Source organism: Mustela lutreola, chromosome 16 (genome assembly GCF_030435805.1).
Source record: "Mustela lutreola isolate mMusLut2 chromosome 16, mMusLut2.pri, whole genome shotgun sequence".
Classification (NCBI taxonomy): Eukaryota; Metazoa; Chordata; class Mammalia; order Carnivora; family Mustelidae; genus Mustela; species Mustela lutreola.
In genome coordinates this window covers 55,232,856-55,259,595 of record NC_081305.1, presented here as the reverse complement: position 1 = coordinate 55,259,595, position 26,740 = coordinate 55,232,856, and the positions used below count along the sequence as shown (strand labels likewise).

The window sequence follows — 26,740 nt, the reverse complement described above, 5'->3', positions numbered from 1 at the left end:
CCACATCTGGCTCCCTGCTTGGCGGGAAGTCTGCTTCCCCCTCTGACCCCTCCCCTCTCATGCTCTCTCTCTTTCTCTCAAATAAATAAATAAAATCTTTTTTTTTTTTTAGTTTATTTATTTATTTGACAGACAGAGATCACAAACAGGCAGAGAGGCAGGCAGAGAATGAGAGGGAAGCAGGCTCCCTGCTGATCAGAGAGCCCAATGGGGGGCTCGATCCCAGGACCCCGGGATCATGATCTGAGCCAAAGGCAGAGGCTTTAACCCACTGAGCCACCCAGGCGTCCCAGAAATAAAATCTTAAAAAAAAGAAAAGAAATTTAAGAGATATAATGTCTAAATACGTGTTTGGTCTTTGGATTCTGATGCAGATAAACAATGGAAAAAAGCCATTTTGAAAGAACTGGGGAAATCTGATTGTGGATTTAGTGTTAGATGACACTAAGAAATAATTTTATTGGGGGTGTATGGTGGTTGTATGCGAAAATGCCTGTAACTTTCTTTTGTGTGTGAAGATTTTATTTATTTATTTGACAGAGAGACACACTGAGAGAGGGAACAGAAGCAGGGGGACTGGGAGAGGGAGAAGCAGGAAGCCAGATTAGATTGGAGACTGGATCTTAGGACCCTGGGATCATGACCTGAGCTGAAGGAAGACGCTTAAGGACTGAGCCACCGAGGTGCCCATGTCTGTAACTTTTTAGAGAGGTCTGCCAAGGATGTAGAAGTAAAATGATAGGATGTTGGGGTTCTACTTTAAAAGGCTTCAGCAAGGAAAATAAAAGCAAAAAGGGATGGAAAAGGTAAATGTGACAAAATGGCAATACGACTGTATGTGAGAGGAAGGCACCCTTTTATCTTAAAGTACATTGCCAAAATACACTGGGGCAAGTGGTGCTGATTCATAGCCCCTCTAGACTGTGTCTGAGCCCACTCTTCCGCCCTCACGGACATTATTCTTTCCGATATTAATTAACGTGACAAAGGTAAAATGCTTTTTAATTGGTGAAGATAAGCAGTTTTCAGATTTTTACTTGCCATTTTAAATCGTTCTGTGTGGGAGGAGAGTCTCCCTACCACTAAAAAATATATATTTCTATTTTCCTAAGTTTTTATTGATGAGTAAGATGTATTTGTGTAGTAAATTTCAGTGAACATATATGTTACAAATGACTTTCCCAGTTTATCGTGTTTTTTCCAACTCGGTTTATAGTCTTTTGGACAAATTAATCAATATTTTACGTTTTATGGCTTTGCTGTGATGATAAACTTTTTTTCCAGGCTTCAGGATTGTACAGTGTGTTTCTTTATTCCTTCGGCTATTTTTAAGGTTTCATTTGTTGCATTTACATTTTTAATCCACCTGGAATGTATTTATGTTCTAGGCCAGTTTCTGGCCGCTCTCCCAGAAAACAACAATCAGGTGTTGCCTAGCAACCGCCACTTGGGTTGGAATTAGGCTTCTTTGAGGGGGAAAAACAGCTGCACACTCCGCCCCCCGTGGAAAGCAACCTCGAGCGTTGCCTAGTAACCCTTTTCAGAGGACGTGATTGGACCCTTCACACGACCCTCCCCCTCCAATCTCCCCGCGCCAGAAAAAATTTAACTAGAAACCTAATCTTTCCGATAGAAAACTAGGGCAGCGTGTGTGTTGCATAGCAACCAGGTCTCCTGACCCTCCCACTGAGACCTGAGTCGGAACTGGCGCCTCGCTCAAAGATGGCGGCTGACTGCTCCTCTCTCAATATATGTCACTCCACATCCTGACAATGATTCAGTCTTCCCCGTAAGGCCCCCGAAGGAGTTCGCTGTGCTCTTAATCTTGCACGCGGTGCGTATCAACGAGGATGGACACAGAACCAGCGCGCCCTGAGTGCCCCGCACAAACATGGCCGCAGGCGCGTCGAGCGGAGGCACAAAGACATCCGGTACCGCTGCAAGCGCAGCGCAGGCGCACTTCCGCCCAACCCGCAGCGGCGGCGGCGGCGGCGGTGGCGGCGGTGGCGGCTGCGGCGAGGGGCATGGTCCCCGGGTCGGAGGGCCCGGCCCGCGCCGGGGGCCTCGTGGCTGACGTGGTGTTTGTGATTGAGGGCACGGCCAACCTGGGGCCTTACTTTGAAGGGCTGCGCAAGCACTACCTGCTTCCGGCCATCGAGTGAGTCCCGTTTCCGCGACTTCCAGTCAGGCCCTCCGACTTTAGTTTCCACGGTTTCTTACCTGACCCCGACCTTTTGCCTCCGACCCTCACAGGTATTTTAATGGTGGTCCTCCTGCCGAGACGGACTTCGGGGGAGACGTGAGTCTTGGGACTCCTGGGTCTGAGGGAGGAGGGGCTGGGGGTCTGGACTCCAGGGTCTGAGGGAGGAGGACCTGGGGACCGAACTCCTGGGTCTGAGGGAGGAGGGAGCTGGGGACGGGACTCCCCGGTCTGAGGGAGGAGGGAGCCGGGACCGTACTCCTGGGTCCGAGGGAGGAGAGAGGAGGGAGCCGGGGATCTGACTCCTGGGTTTGAGGGAGGAGGGAGCTGGGGGTGGACTTCTGGGTCTGAGGGGGGAGGGAAGTGGACTGGGGTCCCGGGTGAAAAGTTCCTCTGTCCTCTCCTCCCAGTATGGGGGAACCCAGTACAGCCTCGTGGTGTTCAACACGGTGGACTGCGCTCCCGAGTCCTACGTACAGTGTCATGCTCCCACCAGCAGCGCCTATGAGTTTGTCACCTGGCTCGATGGCATTAAGTGAGCTTTTTTTTGTGCTTGCGGTGGGTTGGGGGACCCTGCGAGGGATCATGAGTGGATGGTGGCTTGGTTTGAGCTTCAGGAACCGTCCCTCACACTGGGTGGCTGAAAGGGCTGAGAGGGATTGTTTTTGTCCATAAGTCGCTTCTGCGGTGGGTTCTGCGTGCTCAGCGGTTTTGCCATCCTGTGTAGAAGTAGAAAAATCTTCCCAGTTTGGGAGGCCTGTTGAGCTCCAGCGCCCATCTGGTACTGTGGGGTCCTCCACGTTCTGCGTTCTGCGTGATTCTCCACATTCTTTGGGTGTTTCTCATCTGTACTCCAGTCTTCCTTTTTCAGCTGGGCCCTTTGAAGCCTGAGTGCGAGGCGGGGTGGGGCCTAGGCTAGGACAGATCCCTCTGTGCTTGGGATGGGACGTGGAATGTTCCCTTTGCCGGCCCAGAGGGTGCAGACAGCCTGCGGTCAGATCACAGCTAAACGGGTCAGATCACAGCTAAACCACGACAAAACCCCCGGACTCAGAGGAGTCCCTATTCTGTTTGCTAATGTAGTTTACCTCCTATCCCTTTGGGGTGGGGGGTGTTATAGTACATACGTATTTGTTGTATTATTTATTCTCAATTGTGTAATAGATTGTCCTAAAACTTAGTGGGTCCAGACCATAAATGTTAATTATTCTGTGCCAGCTCTGTAAGTAAGGAATTCAGGACTGGCTCAGCAGATAGTTCTGGCTCAGGGTCCCCTGAGGTGGCTGTCATACAGGGGCCTGGCCCATCTGTTGTCAAGGTGGCTCTCTCTGTGGCTACGGAGTGACCTCCTAGCGTGGCAGCAGGCTTCCCTCAGCAGCACAACAGAAGGAGCAAAGAGGAGGCTCTGCAGGTTTTTATGATCAAGTTTTGGAAGTCACACAGCATTACCTCTGCCGCATTCTGTTGGGTATGGAAGTCAGTCCTGTTCAGTGCGGGGAGTGTGCGCAGAGATGAATGCCAAGGGTGTAAATACCACGAGGTGGGGGTCACTGGGGGGCACTGGCTACCAGGACTTCATAGGCATTCTTTGGGAATTAAATGAGTTGGTGACCCCTTCAGACAGCACCTGGGATGTATTAAGTGCTGTGTTCGTGTTCGCTGTTGGTTCACATCTCGGTTTCTTGGTCGGTGAGTGGATGATGGCAGTCCGGATCTCTGTGGTCTTAGAGGATCAGAGGAGCTCATCTTCCCGCGGTGCCTTCATCCTGCCGGGCTCTGTGTCTGGTCTGTGGTTTGAGTTCACTGAACGGTGCCGGTTCGTGGCTGCTGTTCTCTTCCTACATTTGTTCAGCACGTGCTTGCTGAGTGCCTGCTTGGTTCCAGACTGCATGTGCTGGACTGGGGGCTGCCTGTTTCCTGGGAAGTTGACACCCAAGTTTGACCCCGCATGGTCACTGGAGCTTGTAATCGGGACAGAGTTGGCATTTCCTGATCTCAGGACTATTGACACTTCAGGCTAAGTGATTCACTGTTGCAGAGGCTGTCCTGCACACTCCCAGGAGTTCAGTATTCTCCCTTGCCTCTAGCTACCAGGTGCCAGGAGCCACCTCCCAAGTTGTGACACACAAAAATGTCACCAGACATGTCGGATGTCCTTTGAGTGGCGAGTTGAGGGGACAACCCACCCCAGCTGAGAAGTACTGAGATAGATTGTTGTGAGACTTGGATAATGGTAATTGGGGGGCTCTTTGAGGCCCAAGTTCAAGTGTGATGACCCTTAGGTGCCTAGCTCCGAGCACAGGGTCTGGCCTGATTTCTTCCTGGTGACCCTCGAAGCTGCAAGACCCAGCTCCGGTGTCCCTTCCTGTATGCTGGCAGGCACCCAGTCGCTCCCTCCTCTGCGCCTGCCACTCCTGGCTGTTTCCCTGTCACACTGCCCTGCCCATGACTCTGAAGCGTGAACGTCTGGTGTCCCTTCTGCTTTTTTGTTGCCAGCTGGGGCCTGGCACCCAAAAGGCCTCAGGAGATCTTGACAGTAAATAAATGAGTGAAAGCCATGGAGAAGGTAATCACCAAGAAACCAAACATTCTGGTGGTGTTGACTTGTCAGGACACGCAGTTAAACCTCCTTATTTACAGCTTTCCGGGGCACCTGGCCGGCTCGGAAGAACATGCTAGCCTTGATCTCGGGGTTGAGTTTGAGCCCCGTGATGGGCGTAGAGAGGACTTAAATAAGTAAATAAAAACTTTAAAAACATCTTAAAAATATTTAAATAAATAAGTCTTTCCAAAGCGTGTGGAAGAGAAGAGGGAAATGCTTTCTGAGCACATGTGGCGCGTATCCACGCCTCCTCCTTAATCAGCTTAGAATCAGCTTTATCCAAATGAAGGAGCTCTGTAGGCTGTGTGCTCACCTCGGAATCCTCCCAGTCAGCTGATAAACGTTGGCAGTGCTCATTGTTTCAGCAAGTCCTGTGTAACCATCTAAATTCACTTTCTGTGACTTCGCCGGCTGGTCTGGCACAGAGATCACAAAGAAAGTCTGTGGGCTTTGTTCACACTAGGAGAAGAAATCTTATCTTTCCCCGGAATGTCCGTAACTTAAGGAACAAAGCATGCAGTGTGATTTGTGAAACATCCTTGCTTTGGGAAGATTTATTTCTGCTGTTCCATTTCCTTTCTTTCAAGAGGGGCGGGGTTGGTTGTTTTTTGTTTGTTTTTTTGTTTTATCTCCTCCCCTACAGCAAATGACCCAGAATCAGAAAGAATAGGATAGAAGGAAAAGGAGCCCTGAGTGTTTTCTCCCTAGCACTGTGACCATGTGTTCGTTCATTCATTCGTTCCTTCAACAGGTGAACAGGTGTTTGTGGAGCAAACTGTCCTGGGCGCTGATGTCTTGGGGATATAAGGCACGCCAGGTCCTGGCCCTCTTGGAGCTGGTGGTGTTCGCAGCAGTGTGACTGGCCAGGCGGGTCAAGCCTGGTGGCTGTTCAGTCACTCATTTTGACCAGTACCTTGGGGGACCTCCAAAGGCTCATTACCCGTGAGGGTGGGCAGTGGAGACTGGGGTGTGGGGGATGGGATTGGCAAGAGGTGTGGGAAGCAGTAAGAGGCTGAGCCCACCCTTGGCACCAGGCACTGCCGTCTTACTTCGCGTGTGCACCGGTGAGGGCTTCGTTTGGAATTAAGGCTTATCGTAAACTTGATGGTATTCAAAACGTATTTTGGAATGGACCGGGTTTTATTTCCGCTCCCCATTTTTCCAGCCTTTCTCGTTTCTCGGACAAAAGATGCGTTCCATAGCTCTCTGAGTGGGTAACAGGCAGCCTAGCTCTGGAAGAGAAAAGCAAGTTCCAGGATCTCAAAGTGATTGGTTGATCACACGTTCCCTCATAAGTTGCTTTTTTTAAATTGCATAACAGAGCTGATTATTTTGAAGTGAGCAGTTCCATGGCATTTAGTGTGTATACACTGGGCAGTCACATGGCCCCAAAACATTTTCACGCCCCTAAAGGGAGATCTGTACACGTGATCTGTGTGTGTTTGTGTGCGCCCCCCCTCCCCCCCCGGCCCCACAGCCTTCTGGCCAGGCCCAGCCAGGACACTTTTGGCTCCAAAAGCCTCGTGAAAATAGAAGTTTGATTTATTCGGGAGCAGGAAGCTGTGGCAGGGCGGGTACGGGGTTCATTCCGTCACTGGGGGCTGCCTCCCAACACTGGCCTTCCGTGTGGAACAATCTCAGTGGTAGGGAAGAGCAGGGCTGGGAGCAGGGGTGGAGGTAAGGAGCAGCAGTGGGGCCTGCGTGCCCGGAGAGGGAGAACAAAGGCTTCGGGGTCGCAGGGCCTAGAGCGAGAAGGGGGCAGAATCCTTGAGCTGGTAAGAATTGGCATGAGAACTTGGGAAGGGAGCAGAGGGTCAAGCTGCTGTGGCTCGTGCATCCAGGAGGCCCCGTGTGTCCTCGAGCACCTTGCACACAAGCTGGAGACGCCTCGGACTGACCACTTAGTCCCCTTCACTGCAGGCTGCCCTGGCTCCGGGCATCAGGTGCGCTGTGGAGGGAAGCCTGACAGTCTCGGCCTCCAGTGACATGGGATATGATTGAGGGTGGCCTCTAAAACCAGGTGGTCGCTGAGGCAGGCTTCCCGGAGAAGGGGATGCTGGGCTGGGGAAGTCATAGGATAGATAAGCAGGGATTTTCCTCCTGGGCCAGAAGAGGGGTGTGTGTGGTCACAGCAAACAGCACAGGCAGAAGACTGATTATGTGGCAGAGTGCGGAGACCAGGGAAATGGGAGGCATTCTGGACGGCTTGTACCAGAGGAGGATGGAACAGGAAGGTGGGCAGAGCCCCCGTGCGTGGAGGGCCCCAGATGCCCAGCTGAGAGCTTGGCTTTATTCTGATGTTAACGGACATGGTTGGGTTGGCAGCTCTTTGTTAGGTACATACGTGTGTACGTACGTAGGTAAATTCCATGCAGCGCACGGGGCTCGAACTCTGACGCAGAGATCAAGAGCTGTGTGCTCTATCGACTGAGCCAGCCCCACCCTCTCCTTTAGCCATTTTTTTTTTTTTTAAAGATTTATTTATTTATGGGGCACCTGGGTGGCTCAGTGGGTTAAGGCCTCTGCCTTCGGCTCAGGTCATGATCCCAGGGTCCTAGGATCGAGCCCGGCATTGGGCTCTCTGCTCGGCGGGGAACCTGCTTCCTCCTCTCTCTGCCTGCCTCTGCCTGCTTGTGATTTCTGTCTGTCAAACAAATAAATAAAATCTAAAAAAAAAAATTTATTTATTTGACAGAGATCACAAGTAGGCAGAGAGGCAGGCGGGGGTCGGCGGGGGGGATGGGAGGGATAAGCAGGCTCCCTGCTGAGCAGAGAGCCCTATGTGGGGCTCGATCCCAGGACCCTGAGACCATGACCTGAGCCGAAGGCAGAGGCTTTAACCTGTCATCTGAGCCCCCCAGGTGCCCCTATTCACCATCTTTCCTCCTGCTCTGCTCTGCTAGCTTGCAGTCACTGCACACATGCACCTGTGGCGAGAGTCGGCCTCACAGCCCTGTGACGGGAAGAATCCCGGTGGCAGCAGCTGCACCACTCAGAGGCTGTCCCCCTGCCATGCTCCACATGGGCTGGGCTGGTCACTGGTGACACTGTAGGAGTGTCCTGGGGATGCCAAAATGAAGTAGTAAGAACTGATCGGCTTAGGGTCACCTGGGGGGTCTCAGTTAAGCGTCTGACTTGGGCTCAGGTCATGACCCCAGGGTCCCAGATCTAGCATGACTTACCTTGGGCTCCACGCTCAGTGGGGAACCTGCTTCTCCCTCTCCCTCTGCCCTCCCCCCTGCTCGTGTGCAGGGGGAAGGGCAGAGGGTGCACTCACTCTCTCAAGGAGCACTCACTTTCTCAAATAGGTAAATAAAATCTTAAGTTAAAAAAGAAAAAAAAACTGGTTGGCTTAGGACCACAGAAAGGTAGTGACTCACAGTTTAGGATCCAGGAGCCCAGGATCAGGGTGTGGGCAGGGCTATGCTCCCTCTGGAGCCCGTAGGGGAAGATCTTTTTCTTGCAGCTTCTGGTGTCCCCACACAATCTTTGGCTGGTGGTAGTGTCACTCTGATCTCTATATGGCTTTCTCCCTCTTTCTCTACATTTTCTTCCTTCTGAGCATGTCTGCTTCTGTATCCACGTTTCCCTGTTTTGACCCTAAGGACATGGGCCACCCTGTGAGCTCAGTGTAGTGTCCTTACCTCTGTAAATACCTGTTTCCAAGTAAGGTCACATTCTGGGATTATTCGGGGGTTAGAACCTTCAATATCTCGTGGGGAGGGGGACACAATTCAACCCTTGACACTGGGAGGACAGAGAAGGCCCCCATATTGGCCTGGGAGGGTGGGCTAAGGCCAGAGCTGGCTTTAAAGGTGGAACACACAGCCCCGAGGGGAGGTGCATGGGACGAATTCATAGGCCAGGTGTCCTGGGCCTTCGCCTGTCCATGCTCTGGTAGGACCCACCCCCCCGCCCACCCCTGCCGGAGGGACTCCGTCAGAGGAGATGACAAACAGCCCTTGTCCACATTTGGTAGGCCTGGCTGGGGATGGAGCAGGAAACTCCTCGGTGACCCCATGCCCAGGTGCAAGGTGCAGGGTGGGGAGGAGGGTGATGTGAACTCAGGCTCTTTAGGTGTGGCGGAGTCGGGGGCTGGGAGGTTGCAGCCCTGGGTGCCACAGGGGACCCCAGGGCTGACAGCCTCACCCCTTGTAGGTTCATGGGCGGGGGCGGCGAGAGCTGCAGCCTCATTGCAGAAGGCCTCAGCACGGCCCTGCAGCTCTTCGATGACTTCAAGAAGATGCGGGAGCAGATGTGAGTGTTCCCGGCCTGTGGGGGGCCCCCAGTGCCTCTTCCCATCTGGCTTTGTCTGCTGCGGGACTCCACCCATTGCCTCCTGCCCTGGAAAGCACTCCGGGCGGGCGGGAGCCAGACTGGGAGCCAGACCGTGTCCCCTGGCCAGTGCCTGGTCTTGGTGTCCTCACTGGGAAGAGGAACCTGCTCTGGGTCTGCCTCCTGTTTTCCTTACCTGCTGGGCAACTCAGAGGGAGTCAGGAATGTCTTTGGGCCTCAATGTTCTCTTCTGTGAAGTGGGGCCATTCCTCCTGACTTCTTGTAGGGTGGAGTACTTGCCCTCAGCTGGGGCTGGTTTGTCCCTTTCCGGGGCTTCTGTTGTTACCTGCTCCAAGTCTTTCTTTCTCCCTGGCAGCGGCCAGACACATCGAGTCTGCCTCCTTATCTGCAACTCGCCCCCATACCTGCTCCCGGCCGTCGAGAGCACCACGTACTCTGGGTACACGACGGAGAGTCTTGTGCAGAAGATAGGGGAGGTGAGGACTCTTGAGTCTGAGGGAGAAGCTCCGGGAGGAGGGGCCTGGGGTCTGCGGAGCTTCGAGCCCCTCTGCTACTCCTTTGGAAGATCTATAACCCAGAGGCCCACGGGGCAGCTAATACAGGCCAGGGTCCCTTGGCTCAGAGCCTGATGGGAGTTTTGCTTCAGAGCCCAGCAGGTGTGGTAGCCTGGGGGTCTCCTGACAGCCCTTCCCTGACTGTGCCTCTTTCCTCCTGCAGCAAGGGATCCACTTCTCCATAGTGTCTCCCCGGAAGCTGCCTGCCCTAAGGCTGCTATTCGAGAAGGCAGCTCCCCCCGCCTTGCTGGAGCCGCTGCAGCCACCAACAGACGTGAGCCAGGACCCCCGGCACATGGTGCTGGTGCGGGGGCTCGTGCTGCCGGGTGAGGCCCGAGTGCCAGCAGTGGAGCGACTGGGGGTGCCCCCCCCAGCTCCCTCTGACTTAGATTTCTCTCCCCTCTCTAATCCCTCCACATGGGACTCGGTCGTCCATCCTTTGCTCTCAGTTGGGGGTGGTTCGGCCCCAGGCCCCCTCCAGACAAAGCAGCCTGTCCCCCTGCCTCCAGCTGCACCCTCGGGCACCTCGCTCTCAGCAGCCCCTCAGCAGTCTCTTCCCCCTGTCCCCCAGCAGTATCAGGTATGGACGTGGCCAGGGAGGGGACGTGCTCCTGGGGCCTTGTGGGAGAGACCTAGCTGGATGTTGGGGTTTATGGTGTAATGGGGAGTCTCCACTGGGACCCCAGGGTGGGTGGGACTCTTAGGGCCAGAGAATCACATCCCTCTGCAGGGATGGGAGTCACCCTGCGTGATGTGATGGCCAGGATAGCTATCCCTTGGGTGGGTGCAGTGGTGTGGCCCCATGGGACACTCAGACTGGAGTGTGTGGTCCTCATCACCTTCCACCCCCAGGTCCCTGGGAACCTGAGTGCGGCTCAGGTGGCGGCCCAGAATGCAGTGGAAGCTGCCAAGAACCAGAAGGCAGGGCTGGGCCCACGCTGTGAGTCCCGAGGGGGGGACATGGGGTGGGCTCGGATCAGCCCCGCCTCTCTGCACATCTGTCCCCACCTTTTCTCTTGGTCTCTTCTGCAGTCTCACCCATTAACCCTCTCCAGCAAGCTGCTCCAGGAGTGGGTCCCCCCTTCAGCCAGGCCCCGGCCCCACCTCTGCCGCCGGGGCCCCCTGGCGCCCCCAAGCCACCCCCTGCTTCCCAGCCCAGCCTGGTCTCCACTGTGGCTCCTGGCCCAGGCCTGGCCCCCCCTGCACAACCTGGGGCACCGTCCATGGTAGGCACTTGCACACCTGCCTCGCTGCCTTACTCCCCCCAGCTGTTTACAGAGACAAGGCCGAGCAGTTTGCCTTCCTGAGGAGGGTGTGAGGGTACATGGGTCCCATCCTGGGTCCTCGGGGCTTCTGGGGGCTTGTGCCACAGACAACTGAGGCAGGAAGGTCTGGGGACCGAATGATGGGGCTTTGGCTCCCAGTGGGTGAGGACTGTTCAGAGGACCCCAGGAGATTCTGGGAGTTGGAGCGTCACGGGTCCTTAGAGTCCTCAGATCTTCCAGAGTCAGAGCATTTGTGGTCCCAGGCACCATCGGGTGGTGTCGAGAAGGAGCCTGAGTTCCAGTCTTCCTGCTGGTCTGTCTATCTCTTGGGTTGCCCCTCCCAGGAGACGGTCTGACCCAGCTCCACTGCCCTCCTTGCTCCCCTCCGGCAGGCGGGCTCAGTGGCCCCTGGCGGGGTAAGTGGCCCTTCCCCGGCCCAGCTTGGGGCCCCGGCCCTTGGGGGGCAGCAGTCGGTCTCCAACAAACTCCTGGCCTGGAGCGGGGTCCTCGAGTGGCAGGAGGTAAGTAGCTCGAAGAGTTGCGGGGACCTCATGGCCTGTTTGGATGCGGGGCTGGGCTGGGTCCCTGTGGGACTGTGGTACTTGGGGTCCTGAGGAGAGTCTCAAGGAAGCCTTGAATTCAGGATGAAGGAGGTAGTAAGGATTGTGTTGTAGGTTCAGAACCTAAAAGTCTCAGATTCGGGGCATGATGGGCTTGAGGGGATCAGGGCAGGGAGGGGACAAAGGTTGCAGGACCACTGGTCTGGAGGAGGGGCCCAGGGCTCGTGGGACTTGAGCTGGGGCAGGTCCTGAGCTCCGGGGCCCCCAGGGTAGGACAGGAGAGGTTGAGGGGCCCAGGCTTTGGGGCCCTTCTCGCCGTGACATGTGCTGCTTTTCCACTCAGAAGCCCAAACCTGCCTCTGTGGACGCCAACACCAAACTGACCCGGTCACTGCCCTGCCAGGTCTACGTGAATCACGGCGAGAACTTGTAGGTGACGGACGGTAGGGCCGGGGCCGGGTGGGGCCAGGCTTACAGCCTGCTGACGCCTCTCCCCCCCTCACCTCCAGGAAGACGGAGCAGTGGCCCCAGAAGCTGATCATGCAGCTTATCCCGCAGCAGCTGCTGGTGAGTGGCCCGAGGGGGCACCGCCCGCGCCTCCGGTCAGCTGGTCGAGTTCTCTTCCCTCGTCCCCTCCCTGCCCCGCACCTGCCTCCATCCCTGCTCCTCCCTTCCCCACGCCACACGCCGGCCCCTGTGTCTCCTGCAGACCACCCTGGGCCCTTTGTTCCGGAACTCGAGGATGGTGCAGTTCCACTTCACCAACAAGGACCTGGAGTCCCTGAAAGGCCTCTACCGCATCATGGGCAATGGCTTTGTGAGTCCGGCACAGGGCGGGCTTGGGCACCTGTGAAGCTTCTAGAACCAGTGGGGCTGGGGTGCCTCTCCCCCTCCTCCTGAGGGGTGACTGGGGCTCGTCCTCCGCCAGGCCGGCTGCGTGCACTTCCCCCACACGGCCCCCTGCGAGGTGCGCGTGCTCATGCTGCTCTACTCGTCCAAGAAGAAGATCTTCATGGGCCTCATCCCCTACGACCAGAGCGGCTTCGTCAATGGCATCCGGCAGGTCATCACCAACCACAAGCAAGTCCAGCAGCAGAAGCTGGAGCAGCAGCGCGGGGTGAGTGACCAGGGCCCTCTCCCCCTGGGACCCGCCCCTGCCCCCACCCCCCAGGCCCCTGAGCCCCAGTGTCCCTCCTGGGCTGAGACGTGGCCACCTGGGTTCAGTTCCTTCCCCACATGTTCTCTCAATCTTTGTATGCCTTTCATTGTCTGCAGCGAATCTCTGAGGCCCAGCCCTGCTTCTTGGGGGCTTGGGAGAGTTAGGTGTACCTCCCAGACCACCCACTCCCAAAGAACATCGCTAGCTCCCGACGGGTTCCCTTTCAGGGTTCAGAAGGCTCCCCCTGCCCAAACAGGGCCCCCACTCCCAACGCCACCCCCAGTCACTGACCTGCTCCCTGTCCCACACAGATGGGGGCACAGCAGGCACCCCCTGGGCTGGGCCCCATTCTGGAGGACCAAGCGAGACCCTCACAGAATCTGGTGAGGAGAGGGCTGGTGGGGTCAGGGCCAGGGCGGGGGAGACCCCCAAGGAACACTGTCATTTTGACCTGACCTTGGAGGCGAAGAAGTCTGGGGAATCTGCCTTGTCCCTTACCCCCAACTCTCCCCACCAGCTCCAGCTCCGCCCACCACAACCCCAGCCTCAGGGCACTGTGGGAGCCTCCGCAGCCTCAGGACAGCCCCAGCCCCAAGGTGCTGCCCAGGCCCCCCCAGGCGCCCCCCAAGGCCCTCCTGGAGCAACCCCCGGCCCTCCCCCTCCCGGACCCATCCTCCGGCCTCAGAACCCTGGGGCCAACCCCCAACTGCGGAGTCTCCTCCTCAACCCACCTCCGGTGAGACTTGGGGGTGGGGGGCAGATGGGAGTCATGGGGCTGCGCCCTGGGCCCTGATGGTTTTGGTCCTTTTGTTTGGGAAGAAGGAGGTTGGCTTTGATCAGAGGGTGTGAATAGAGCCCTGCCAAGGGGTCCAGGCAGTCTGGCTCTTCTGTTTGTCTGACATGGGCTTCTGCTAAGATTCCTTTGAAGAAAGACCCCCTCCCCCCCTCCCATAGCCACTGGGAGAGATGTTCTCTGAATAGCTTCTGTGCAAGAGGTTGCTCCATGGGGTGGGGACTCTGAGCCACTTTCTTTGTTCTCGCAGCCCCAGACTGGGGTGCCTGCACCCCAAGCGTCCCTCCACCACCTCCAGCCACCAGGGGCTCCTGCACTGTTGCCCCCACCACACCAGGGTCTGGGGCAACCCCAGCTGGGGCCCCCCCTCCTGCACCCACCGCCTGCCCAGTCCTGGCCCACACAGCTTCCCCCGAGAGCTCCACTGCCAGGTAAGGAGGTCCCCGGGGAGGGCAGGGGTCTGGACCGACTGTCCCAGCAGACCCTGGGCTAGAGCCTCAAGACCAAGGGCTCCTGGGAACTGAAGGCTGGGATTCAAGAATGGTAGCTGGTTCCCCCCACCCCAGGGTTCTTGGGAGGCTCTGAGGGCTCCTGGAAAATACAGCCCAGGGGGTCAAGACCTAGTGGGACAAGATCTTTTTGTGATTTCTTTCCTGTGTGTCCCGGGGTTGATGGGAAACATAGTCTTAGGGTCAGAGAAGTAATTTGGGGGATGGGCTCTTAAAGGCTCATGGGAATCAGCGCATTTGTGACCAGACGGGGCCAGAAGGTCCCTCTGATGGGTCTCCCTGGGGCTTCCTAGGAAAGGTATTACCTTGGGTTCCCAGAGGAAGAGGGAGGAAGCAGGTCCAGGGCCCTCTAGGGCCCCAGGGACTACTGGGAGATGCAGTCCCTTCCCCACTGCCCCCCAGGTCAGATGCTGCTGAGCGGGGGTCCCCGGGGCCCGGTTCCCCAGCCGGGCCTGCAGCCCAGCGTCATGGAGGACGACATCCTCATGGATCTCATCTGAACCCCCGACACCCAATAAAGTTCCTTTTAACACACGCCCCGGCTCCCGTCACTGACGTCCCCCAGGACTGGGCAGGAGGAGACCTGGGGGAGACCTCTCTGTCCTTGTTCTTGCTTCAGCAGATGTCCCTGAGGCTCTGGGCTGGTGACGCCTGGGCCCCCGCAGTGAGTCAGGCAGTCTGGTGCAGCCCGGCTTTGGGCCGGGGTGGGCGGGACGTGGAGGCAGGCAGGCAGAGCTCACAGGGCTGTGCACCCTCGAGGAGATAGGGCAGGTGCCCAGAAGAGGCCTCTGAGCCAGCTGGGCTCAGTAGTCCGGGAGGAGATGCGGGAGTTGACGAGGCCGAGAAGGAAGGCAGGTGGTGATCTAGGTGCGGGCACAGCAGAAGCAAATGTGTGAGGGCAGGAGAAGGCTTGGGGTGTTCAGAGGTGCAAGCCCAGCAGGATGAAGGAGGGACCTGGAGAGGCGGGCAGGTGCCAGGTTGGGAGGAGGCTCGGGTTCCAAACTGAGTGGCTCAGGGTTTGTCCTGAGGACGCAAGAGAGCCAGGGGAGGCCACGCGCAGGGCGCTGGTCTAGGCTAGCTGGCTGGCGGGGCCTCTGGACTGTCGAGTGCAGTGGGACAAGACAAGGCCAGGAATGCAGGGGGGAGGCCAGGGTGGTGGCCTGGGGAGGGGAGAGGCTGGTGGAACAGCTGGACCAAGTCAGGGGGCAAGAGGGGCGAGTCTGGGGATTCGGCATGCCATGCAGAGGAATTGGGGGTGAAGAGGTGGGGTCAGGGTCGGCCTCATCTCTTGGCCTGGGTGCTGGTAGATGGTGGAGCTTCCTGCATGAGGGGCCCGGAGGAGGGAGCGGCAGTGAGTGCGCACGGTCTGGGGAGTGTCCCAAGTGACAGAGGATGTGTTGGGAGTTCAGAAGTGTTGTTAGGAGATGGGGTATGTTTGATTGTTGGAGTCACGGGAGTGGACAAGATCACACGTGATGAGAGACTGGCCCCAGGTGCCAGAGATGGACCTTCCCGGGCTTCGGGTGTGGTGGACAGTGGGGCAGTCCCTGAGACAGAAAACATGGTAGGGGTTAGGTTTGGGACGTGGCAAGGCAAGAATGTCCTCAGGGACATCCGGGTTGGGGGCAGCTGGCTACGGGCAGGATGTGGAGTGCAGGGACGGTCCCACCCGGGGGCAGGAAGTTCACTGTTGTCAGACTCTAGACTAGTTTCGCTTGGCGCGTGGTCCAAGCATGGACCACCAGCATCCGCACTGTTTGGGATGCCAGCTAATATCCGATTCCCGAGACCCATTTCAGGAGAGAGGTTGCAATCTGGTGGCCTTTGGGCCACTCTGCAGATGATATTTTGTTTGGCCTTCCCTGTGTTAGCATACGTAGCATTTTTTCCTAACGAGTTAGTTGTAAAAATCAGGATACTTTATACACACACACACACACACACACACACACTCTCTCTCTCTCCCTTTCTGTCTCTCGCACACACACACATACACACTCCTCATACACACATGCACACACACCCAATCTGCAGCCTTCGCTTCTCTTGACAAGTCAGAAGTTCTGGCACCTCTGGGCCCGCCCTTCTGCCTAGCAACACTGGGCTGGAGCTGCCCCTTCCAATGGGGCGTGTGCTCTCCAGTTTCGCCGCAGTCCCCACCACTCCCGTTTGGCTCCCCCACCGGGAGGCAGAGGGTCATTGCCTTTGGGCTTGCGCTGTGGTTGTTCTTGGTAGCATCCAGAGGCAAGTGAAATCTTTCTTGTACCCATGTCTCTATCAAAAGTGGCAAAACGAAAGAGAGACCGAGAGGGCCACGTGTTTCGAGAAAAATGGGAGCGAGCGTATTTCTTTGTGGAAGTGAAGAGCATGCCTATGTGTTTAATATGCAAAAAAATCGTATCTGTGTTGAAAGAGTACAACCTGAGACGTCATTACGAATCAAAGCACAGTAAGAGCTTCGACCAGTACACAGAACAGATGCGAGACGCAATCCTCAGTGAGCTGAAAAAGGGCCTCAAGGGTCAGTAGGGTTTGCTCCGGGAAGGACGCAGGTCTGAGAGGCAGTGTGGCTGCAGAGCGCAGTTTGAGTCTCGAGCACAGCACAGCCCGGGCACAAAAGCCTTGCAGCGATGGCGGGTTTTTAAAGGAGCGGGACGGTGGCTCCTGGACGGATGTGCCCGCCCGTTGACACTGTCCCTTCGGCCTGACGGGCATTTGCACTGCGCCGTGAGTCGAAGATGAAACCAGAAGATTTACAAGTCCAGTCTCTTGAAAGAGTCGACTCTGTCGTGGCCTTCTCTGTCGTTGCTCATGAACTCTGACCACCCGGTTAGCTTTATTTATTTGTGGTATGAAGAATTTGGATGCGACCGAAGAAGTCTGTGACATGGTGCCCAGGCAGGCCCGACACTGGGAGATGGGCTATTTTGGGTGTGTATTGACAGAAATACTCACACAGACTGACGAGAACTCCTAAGCACAGTCGCAGGCCGTTGTAGCTAACGATCTGCATCACAGGGGACCTTGTCAGGACACCTCCATCCCAGGAGGCAGCGCTCGGCGAGGACGCAAGTCAGCTCGTTGCCTCAATCACCAGGAATTGAATTGTGTTCAGAAGGAACACAGAACACATTGCGGACGTCCTCAGCATGCTCCTGTGCTTCAACCATGGGCAGGTGGACGGTGACCTTGACCCAATGTATTTGACAGCTTTGTGACCTGGTCGTCACGTGATGGTGTGGAAGGGATCCGCACTGTTGAAATCTGTCGACTTGATTCATCTGCAATGAGACAGAAGCCACACCTGGTTCCCCTGAGAAGGTCGGTCAAAGACTTTTGGTCGAGGCTACAACCCCCCACCCCCACCTTCCGAACACTAGTTCTCTGCAAAGATGTTCACAAACAGCTACTTGAATGTATGACCATGTTTGCCAGGTCCTGGCAAAAACAGGGAAGCCACTGGCAAGGAACAGTTCCTTCGCTGCAGTTGGTTTTCAGAAACAAAACATGAGGCCTGGACCATATTCACCCAGCTGGTGGGGCTTGAGACCAAATTCCCCCAAAGGCTCTCCACGTCCAGACTTCATGAAAATGAACTAGCACTGTCCAGTTTGCCTCTGTCGGTTATTGTCGATCGTGTGAATGCAGACCACAGGCAGCACCCACTGAACTACAGGGCGCAAGGGGGTGGGGTCCCAACCAGGAGGTCACGCCCCTACCCTGGCCTCCTACAGTGGTCTTGATTCACGGGCTTTGGAGGTGCCCGCGCTTGTAAACCGCTGTTTTCCGTTACAGAATTGATTCAAAGTACATAACCGTTCCCAGTTAAAGATTCAGGGTTGACTTCTAAACTGCTCATCCCAACATGACAACCAAGACCTGACGCTGACCTCTTGGTGTAGAAAGGGGTGAGGTCTGGCTTCAAAATCAAAGGGGCAAAAGAATTATGAAAGAGAAAATTTTAATAATTAAATATTTCTATTTTTCAATTTGTATTTTTTCAATTTTGAATTTGAAATATAAACTCCAGTATCATCCATGTTTGTATTCTGTTCCATGCATTCACCATCGTGCAGTAAAAATACAATTTGATGATAATTCTGGCCGTCGACTTTTCTGCTGCCTGGCTAGTTCACTCATTTATGTGGCCTGCCGTGGCACTGCTGCACAGAATCTGGGGGCGGGAAGGAGGCTGGGAATCGCCATTTTAACGAGCCCCCCGGGTGGCCCTCGTGTAGACGAAAGATGGAGCAGGAGATGCTGGAGGTGGTCCCAGGGCAAGTGGGTGGCGTTTCCCAGGCAGTGGTGGAGCAGGAGTTTTTGAAAACTCAGCTTCAGAGACCAGGCAGGTGATGGAAATGCGTGAAGCAGATGTGTGTAAGACAGTAGGGAGTGATGGGGACTGTGGCGAACTTGCAGAGTGCTCCCCCTACCTAGTGGCATTCACATTGCAACTACAACAAACACTGTGAGGACCAAACAAAATCCCCTTGTGCCTCTGACAAGGCCATTGGGCCACCATTTTGCGACCTCTGGAAGAAGAAGACACGGGGACAAGGACAGCCCTGAGATAGATCCACAAATCCGGGCCGGGCAGGGAGCCAGAAGGCAGGCGGACCAGGCAAGTGTGTTCTGGAAGCTGAGCATTTCTGAGGAGAGAGCGATCGGCAAACCTGCTGTAAGGAGAAGCCAAGGGGCGAGCAGCCTGCGTGGTTTCCACCTGTAGGAATAGCTCTGCAGGGGTGAGGAGGGGAGAGACACAGGTTTGAGTCCAGGAAAAACTGATTAAAAAGAAATGTTTCCAGTTGCTGGTTTGTCCATCTGTGGCCAGTGAGGCCCTCTGGACCTCAGCACCTGGGTAGATGAACCAAAGGGACCAGCCTCAGGGACCTTCAGGTCCCCTTCAGGGACTGCCCTGAACCGGGTGCATGTTCATAAGGCGAGGCAGAAGAAAGCACGGGGTTCCTAGAATGCCTAGAGAGGGAAGAAATGTCCAGGCACCTAGAACTCAGCTGCACATTTCCCAGTCCTGCTGGGTAGAGGTGGTTGGCTATGTGCTTAATGTGCCTCTTAGAACCAGCCAACACCAGGAGCACATCTGGGAAAGGTTTTCTCGGAGTGCAAGGTACTACTATTAAAGCCACTTGAATGGTGGAAGAAATAGTGAAAAACTTAGAACAGCAGGGGTTAAACTCCAGCTGCTGCGCCGATTAGCTCTAGCTTTGGGCTGGTCTCTCTGCCTCCCTGAGCCTCAGTTTCCCCCAATGTCAAGTGGTAGCTTTCCCAAAGGACTGAGCACATGGCAGGCCCAGCACAGGCCTCTGCACAGGAGAGCTGCTCTTAGCCCCTGCTGTCCTCACGGGCCAGACGTACTCCTAGAAGCCACGAGTAGTGAGTAAACCTGTTCCTGTAAGTTCGGAGTCACCAGAGCATCCATGAAGGTCATCACTGGGTGAGCGACTTGTTGGAAACTTCATTTTGGATCAGTTTGCTGTGGGACCACACATCTAGAGCTGGAAGCAAGACTAGGAAATTCGTGAGAATTCTCCCAACTGGCAAAAGTGGCAGGACGTAACTGGGAGAAATTAAAAAAAAGATTAGGACAAAAATGCTTAAACACCAGCACGTTCATTGTGAACCTGTCTTGGGTAAGAGAAAATGCCCATCTGATGCTGATGATGGAGAAAAACTGAGAAAACAAGACCTTCTAGAAAGGGTATATTGGCTCAAGGTACACAAAACACATATTTTTCCACTGTTTTGGGTTCTTGTTTTTAAATTAACCTTAAACGTGTATTGAGTTATACACGTGATTACAGTTTCACAAAGAGAAAAAGGCACCGAAGTGTATAGAATAAAAAGGTCCCTTTTGTGCCTCTTTTCTCCCCTCAGCCCAGATGCAGCCACACGGAACCACTTTCTGTCCCAGAGGCAGATGCATCATTTGGTGCTTGGGTTTCTGTGTATTTGGTTGTTGAGACATTTATAAGCTCCAGTGTTTCTCATATAAATGGGGTCAGTTTATTTTGTCCCCCCCCCCACTTAAGTCATGGCCCCTGTCTGTGTCTTTGCACATGGCCCCATTAAATGGCCCCATTCCAATTCCACACGGAGTCCAGCCTGTAGAAGTTGTTGGCGTGGAACAGACCCCACCAGTCACTTACACAGGCAGCAAGCATTTGTCACACGGTTGCTCTGGGTCAGGAGTCCAGGCACAGCCAAGATCATGCCTCCAGCTCAAGGTCTGTCCGGGCTGCAGTCTCCTCTGAAGGCTCAAATGGCAGAAGGCTCATCCCGAGCCCATTCATGGCTTGCTGGTGGGTTTCAGTCCCTCAGAGGCGACTGGACCGAGCGTGTCAGTTCCTTGCCATTGACCGGAAGTCTCCGTCTGTTTTTGACCACATAGGCCCCCACATAGTGCAGCTCACAGCATGGCGGCTGGCTGCTCCGGAAGTGAGGGGCAGCCAAGATGGAAGCCAGAGTCTCTTTGTAGCACAGTCACAGAAGGGATATCCCATTGCTTGGGCCATATTTTGTGCATTACAACAACTCAGTTGGCTGCATGCACACTGAAGCTGAGGCGTAATGAAGGGTGTGTAATACCAGGAGGTGTTGGGTTCGCAGGAGCCATGTTAGAAGCGCTTTGCCACACCATGCGTGACGGTTGGTTAGCTGTGCAGGTTTTCACGTAACCAGAAATGCTGCTGAGATGGAGCGTGTAGGGATTTTTACATACGTTTCTGCTCGCTTGTGCAGGCATTCCTGTGGGATTCAGTCTTAAGAGCAAAATTTCAAGATCGAAGAGTGTGCCAATTTTGTTTGGATTTAGTTGACTCTTTAAAAATTGAATTTATTTTTATTTGTTAAAAGATTTTATTTGAGAGAGAGTGATCGAGAGAGAGAGAAGGAGCAGGGGGAGGGAGAAGCAGACTCCCGCTGAACAGGGAGCCCCACGGACCTCCATCCCAGGGCTCAAGGGTCATGACCTGAGCCAGAGGCAGATGCTTAACTGACTGAGCCACCCAGGTGCCCCATGAATTTATTTTTTGTATTTATAAAAAAAACATGTGGTTCACAGTTTAAGAGGCATCAACCTGATGCCTAGTCTCCTAGTTCCCTCTGGAAAACAGTTACCAATTTTCTACTGTTTTTTGTTGTTGTTGTTGTTTGTTCGTTTTAGTTTTAAGTAGGCTCCACACCCAACAAGGGGCTTGAACTCATGACCCTGAGATTAAGAGTCACATGGTCTACAGGGGCGCCTGGGTGGCTCAGTGGGTTAAGCCGCTGCCTTCGGCTCAGGTCATGATCTCAGGGTCCTGGGATCGAGCCCCACATCGGGCTCTTTGCTCAGCAGGGAGCCTGCTTCCTCCTCTCTCTCTCTCTCTGCCTGCCTCTCTGTCTACTTGTGATCTCTCTCTGTCAAATAAATAAATAAAATCTTTAAATAAAAAAAAAAAAAAAAAAAAAAAAAAAAAAAAAGAGTCACATGGTCTACCAACCGAGCCAGCCTGGTGCCCCTCAATTACCAACTTTCTTATGTGTCCTTTCAGAGCTTCGTACAAGCTGGTGGAAGCAGACAGAGACATACTCGTTTTCTGGCTCTGCAGACTAGTTTATATTTTTAAAACAGCTTTATTGAGGGCTAATTGTAATTATATGTGTGCACGTATGTAATGTGCACACCGTGATGAATTTGGACATCTACATACACCTGTGAAGTGATTCCTGCGATCCGGGTAGACGTCTGTCACCTACAAGCTTTCCTTGTGTCCTTTTGGATTTCTAGAGGGGGCGGGTAAGAGCACAAACCTGAGATCTACCCTCTTTAGATTCGGCTCACAGTGGAGGATTGCAAACTGTCAGCACTGTGTTATACAGCAGATCTCGACCACTTAGAGTCAGCTTTTCTCAGTGGGTTGCTTTTTTCATGGGTCAACGTATCTTGTCATTTATACCAGGGCGAAAAGCCCTCTGTCCTTTCTCATGGCTGCAAAATATTCCCAGTGTGAATGCCTCCATTTCTTAAAGCCCCTATTATGGGCCAGATGGGGTGCTTCTGACCTTTGTGGGTGCCCATTTTAAATTGAGACAGAACTACCAATTGCCCCTCCCCAAACCATCTGGTTTCTCACTAGTTTGTGGGTGTGCATCTCCCTGCATGCATAGAGGCACGGCGGGACACGGTCATCTCCATTCGAGCAGGAACACCTCTGGAGCGTTTGGAACAGTGTGCTGGGGGCAGCTGTGAGAAGTGCTGTGACAGGGACCGGAAGGTCCCGTCTTGACTTGATAGTCATGGTGTGCCTCGGGAACGAGGGACAAGAAAGCGAGGCGTTTGCTCCTGATGCCCCTCATTTTTTTCCATCAGATGCAGGTCACGGGCTTCTGAAGTTAATCAGGAACCTGGGCTCGAGACTCCCCTCAGCCTATCCTTGGCTGTGACCTCAGGCTCTTGCCTCCCTACCTGTAGAAGGAAGATGATAAAACTGCCATCCTCATGGCCGGAGTTTAAAAGGGAAACGCTAAACATAGTGTTTAGGAAATACCTTTATTACTGCTTTCCCAAGAGTGACCCTTTTTCAAATGAAGTGATCCGGACTGGCTGACGACCTGCCAGGTTATTACTGAGAACCTTGAGGACCTCACTAGGATATCAGGAGGCAGCTTCAGAGGCCCAGTGGACCCTGAAGGTGGTAAATATGCAATTCATTTGTTTGAAAAATATTGATTGGATGCTTGCCAGGGGCTGGGAATGCCACCTTGGAAAGATGGGCGTGGTCATGCCCTCCGTATTTGGCAGGAAGCGGCCAGGTGCCTCACCTTTCAGACAGTCTTTCCTATCTGTCAGGGGAGGCTCTAAGAGAGTGACCTTGAAGGGCCGTTGTGAGAATTTAGTAACTTCCCCCCAGAGTCTAATGTGGGTCAGGCTGTTCCCCCTGATGGCTGTCCTCCAGTAGGAACTCAGGAGTCCCGCTGCTTTGGTTCAATAACCAACCCCTTCCTTGTGGGGTCTTTGGTCTCCAGCTGGGAACAGAGCGTGGGCATGAGAGTGCACGAGACTTGTACCTGCCTAGGACCAGAAGGGATGCTCCTGACATCAGGATGCCTGTGCTTTTGCTCTCCCTGGTGAGAACGAAATCCTCCCAGTCTCCTCTAGGGGAAACTGGGACAGGTGGTGTTCTGGTGTGCCCTGGAAGGGGAAACGGGGTGTTGTACACATCACACCACTTCTGGAGAGGTATGGAGGGCATTCGAGGGGGATGTGCACTCGGACCTAGAGTGCTCCGTGCTGCCCTTTTGGGACATCACTATGAACAAGCTAGACCTGGTCCTTGTCCTTACAAAGCTCACAGGCTAATGTGGGAGCCACGGACAATTACAAATCACGATGAGAAAGTTCAAGGAAGAATATATAGAGCCTGGAGAGCACGGATCAGGCAGATGGTTTGTTTTTTTAAAAGATTTATTTAATTTTATTTCAGAGAGAGAGTGCTGGGGAGGAGGAAGGGAGAGAATGAGCACAGTGGGGGAGGGGCAGAGGGAGAGGGAGAAGTGGACAGAGATCAGAGAGCCTGACCTGGGGCTCCATCCCAGGACCCTGAGATCATGACCTGAGATAAAGACAGACACTCAACCGACTGAGCCACCCAGGCATCTCCAGATAGATTTGTTTGTTTTTTTTAAACCATTATTTTTTAATTGTGGAACCAAAAACCAAAAAATCTACAAGACAGAGATCTCTTTACTCCCATTTTGTCATGTAAAGCATTCTTATTTGTCTGTGTTGCCTTTGTGTTCTTGTCTACATCCAACCTGTATGTACTCCCAGTTTGCCCTTCTAATAAATTCAGTCAGCTTGGTTAAACAGGGTTATTTGGAAAAGACATGTCTACGTCAGGGTAGGCTGGGATGGGCTACAATAGCAACTTCTAAACTGCGGGGACTTGAAATAGCAAAGGTGGGTTTCCTCCCTCCTGCTGCATAGAGGGTCAGCTTGGAGCTGCTGCCGATAGATCTTAAATATTGCCGGCAGCACGGGAAATGCGCAGAGGGCTCTGGTCTCGCACTAGTAATTAAATGCTCCAGACTGAATTCACATGTCACTTTGCTCATATGTCACTGGCCAGAATTAATCACATGGCCCTACTGGACCATAATGGGGTCTGGAAGTGCAGTCCTTTTCATTGCTGGGCAAAGTGGTGTTAGAAATGTACGGCAGATAGCACTCATGAGCATCGAAACACTTTAAATATTTTGTTTTAACCAAGAGCATTTAAACATTCATCTCTTCTCTTTATGTAGGACCAGGACCTTTTCTTTTAAGTCTTTCTCTCCCATTTATCATACAACATCATAATGCTGTATAAACTACATCCACAAAGCACAAGTCATTTATCATTTCCAGTGTTCTGTCTTTATCTTTTCTTTCTTTCTTTTTTAAAGATTTATTAATTGGTGTGCCTGGTGGGGCTCAGTTGGTTAAGCATCCCAGCTTGAATTTTGCCCCTCCTGCCACTGGGTCTCACAAGTTCTCAGTCTCTCTCTAAAGTCAATAAATCCTGCTGGAAGTGGAGGAGGGGCAGAGGGAGAGAGAATCTCAAGCAGACTCCCCGCTGAGCTTAGAACCTGACCTGGGGCTCAATCCTGTGACCCGTGAGATCATGACCTGAATCTAAATCAAGAGTCAGATGCTCGGGGCGCCTGGGTGGCTCAGTGGGTTAAGCCGCTGCCTTCGGCTCAGGTCACGATCTCAGGGTCCTGGGATCAAGTCCCGCATCGGGCGCTCTGCTCAGCAGGGAGCCTGCTTCCCTCTCTGCCTGCCTCTCCGACTACTTGTGATTTCTCTCTGTCAAATAAATAAATAAAATCTTTAAAAAAAAAAAAAAAGAGTCAGATGCTCAACCAACTGAGCCACCCCAGCGCCCCTCTTTTGTCATTTTTCTTTTTAAGTAACTCACTTTTATTTCTCCAATGCAGGCAACCTGCTTACCATATAAACAACTCTCTTGAATTAATATTTCAGTGGCTTGATAGGATTAAGTTATTAACTTAAAGCAACTGGCATAAACAGGTTTGGTAACAAACCGCTACTTTGCAGGAAGCGTACAGCACCACAGATGTGAGCAGAATGGCTTAGTCATATCAGCCTGCCAGCCTGGGCAGCAGGTTCCACAGATGAAATGGGCAGCCGTCTTTCAGACTGGCACACTGGGTAAGCCGGTTGGCTCAGAGGGCTGTTAGAATTCCGGCCTACATTTGTTTTTAAAAGGTTTTATTTATTTATTTGACAGAGAGAGATCACAAGTAGGCAGAGAGGCAGGCAGAGAGAGAGAGGAGGAAGCTGGCTCCCTGCTGAGCAGAGAGCGGGACTCGATCCCAGGACCCTGAGATCATGACCTGAGCCGAAGGCAGCGGCTTAACCCACTGAGGCACCCAGGCGCCCCCGGCCTACATTTTTATTTTGCATTCTGGGATGTTTTCATTTTGCTCTCACTGGAGTGTATCCTGGCACAACTTTCTCTGCTTAGATGATCCTGGAAATTCCTATCCACATGTGTGTCCTGATGGGAGCTGAAGGATGATGGAGAGCAGGAAGGATGTGGAAGAGATGGGTCTGGATAGAGCAGCAGGGGTCCCACACAAGCATTAGGGGAAGTTTGTGTCAAATTCTAAGGGGATTGGGAAGCCACTGGAGTATTTTGATTAGTGAAGGGAGAGACATGGTGGCAAGAGTTAGGAGGGTGTTATCTAGGCAAGAGATTGTGAAATCCTGGACCAAAGAGAATGGTGAGAAATGAGGACTTAGGGAAATTAAGGATGCTTCTGTCCCCATGGTTCTGTTTCCTTGCTGCTGCAGGTGGTCCGTTGTTCTGACATGGGTGATTGTCAGGGGTCTGGAGGTAACTGCTGGTATCTAACTTGTGGTCTGGGTCCAGAGCACACAGACTCCATTTGGTCACAATCCAAGTCGGATTTGGAACTCAAGCCTGGGCAGGCGGCTTTGTGGGTGAGGCAAACAAGGACTGGAAATACATTGTGGCTCGGAGGTTCACCTGTTTCACGGGCCACCCCTCCTTCTCATTTGCTAGTTGTTCTCAGGGCTCTCACCGCTAAAGGGATGGCGTAACCTGGTCCCTGTCTACAAACCTACTCTTTGTAGACTCAGTGTCTCCTTGACTGGAGATGGAAGACTCCTGAAGTTGCATCTCCAGCCTCTCCTATCCACATTGCTTAGTCAACATCTCAAAATTGACATATCACAGAAGAAGGGATTTCCACCTGCCCCCAGAGTCAGCTCCCTGATAGCCTGTAATAGGCAAACACCTTGGCCTCATCCTTCCTTCCTCTTTCTCTCGCTCTCTACACAAGTCCTTTGGGCTCCCTCTTGAATTGTGCAAATGATCACCTCCACTGTGGCCACCCTGCCTGCCGTCCATCCCGTCTTGTGCCTCCTGTCTGGATTATTGGCACAGTCTTCTCTCTACCCTTCTTTCATTCCTCCCCTTCCATCTGATTTTCAACATCGCAGCCAGGGGAATCCTTTAGAAAAGATGTATTTCAAAGATTATTTTTCAGTAGGCAACGTTTGCATACGGAGAAAATTCCAAATAGTCCGAGAGAGTAAATTGAGTTCCTTTCCATGCTGGTGACCCCATTCCCTCAGTCTGCTGCCTTCTCTCCTCAGAGGCAACTGTGGGTCCCACCTGTTTCCGTAGACTTGCAGAGATACTGTGTGCATGTTTCTGTGCATTCTATGAACGATCTGTTTAAGAACAAGTGAGTCTATCCCACTCCCTTGTTG

General features: G+C 53.6%; 1 protein-coding gene across 6 annotated transcripts; it reads left to right on the top strand.

The window, feature by feature from the left end:
* Window positions 1–1,953: 1,953 nt before the first annotated feature.
* On the top strand, window positions 1,954–17,977 carry MED25 (mediator complex subunit 25). 6 transcript variants are annotated; one of them, XM_059153506.1, is made up of 18 exons: window positions 1,958–2,158; window positions 2,254–2,299; window positions 2,611–2,735; window positions 8,961–9,059; window positions 9,454–9,574; window positions 9,816–9,978; window positions 10,102–10,232; window positions 10,505–10,592; window positions 10,685–10,878; window positions 11,310–11,438; window positions 11,821–11,906; window positions 11,987–12,044; window positions 12,187–12,294; window positions 12,406–12,594; window positions 12,948–13,019; window positions 13,154–13,372; window positions 13,680–13,860; window positions 16,223–17,977. In XM_059153506.1, exons 1-18 carry the CDS (start codon window positions 2,025–2,027, stop codon window positions 16,465–16,467), a joined length of 2,388 nt encoding a protein of 795 aa, XP_059009489.1. In that variant the 5' UTR covers window positions 1,958–2,024; the 3' UTR covers window positions 16,468–17,977. The 6 variants fall into 6 exon arrangements, with proteins under 6 accessions (XP_059009493.1, XP_059009491.1, XP_059009494.1 ...); XM_059153509.1 differs by lacking the exon at window positions 16,223–17,977 and adding an exon at window positions 14,341–14,472 and having other exon boundaries at window positions 1,959–2,158; XM_059153508.1 differs by lacking the exons at window positions 10,685–10,878; window positions 16,223–17,977 and adding an exon at window positions 14,341–15,092 and having other exon boundaries at window positions 1,955–2,158.
* The last annotated feature ends 8,763 nt before the right edge of the window (window positions 17,978–26,740 follow it).

Excerpts from the sequence above, each read along its gene's own strand:
- MED25 (XM_059153506.1), top strand. The coding sequence starts at position 2,025 with ATGGTCCCCGGGTCGGAGGGCCCGGCCCGCGCCGGGGGCCTCGTGGCT. Across the intron at positions 10,879-11,309 it reads AACCTGGGGCACCGTCCATG|GCGGGCTCAGTGGCCCCTGG; the intron begins GTAGGCACTTGC and ends CCCCTCCGGCAG. Across the intron at positions 12,595-12,947 it reads AGCTGGAGCAGCAGCGCGGG|ATGGGGGCACAGCAGGCACC; the intron begins GTGAGTGACCAG and ends TGTCCCACACAG.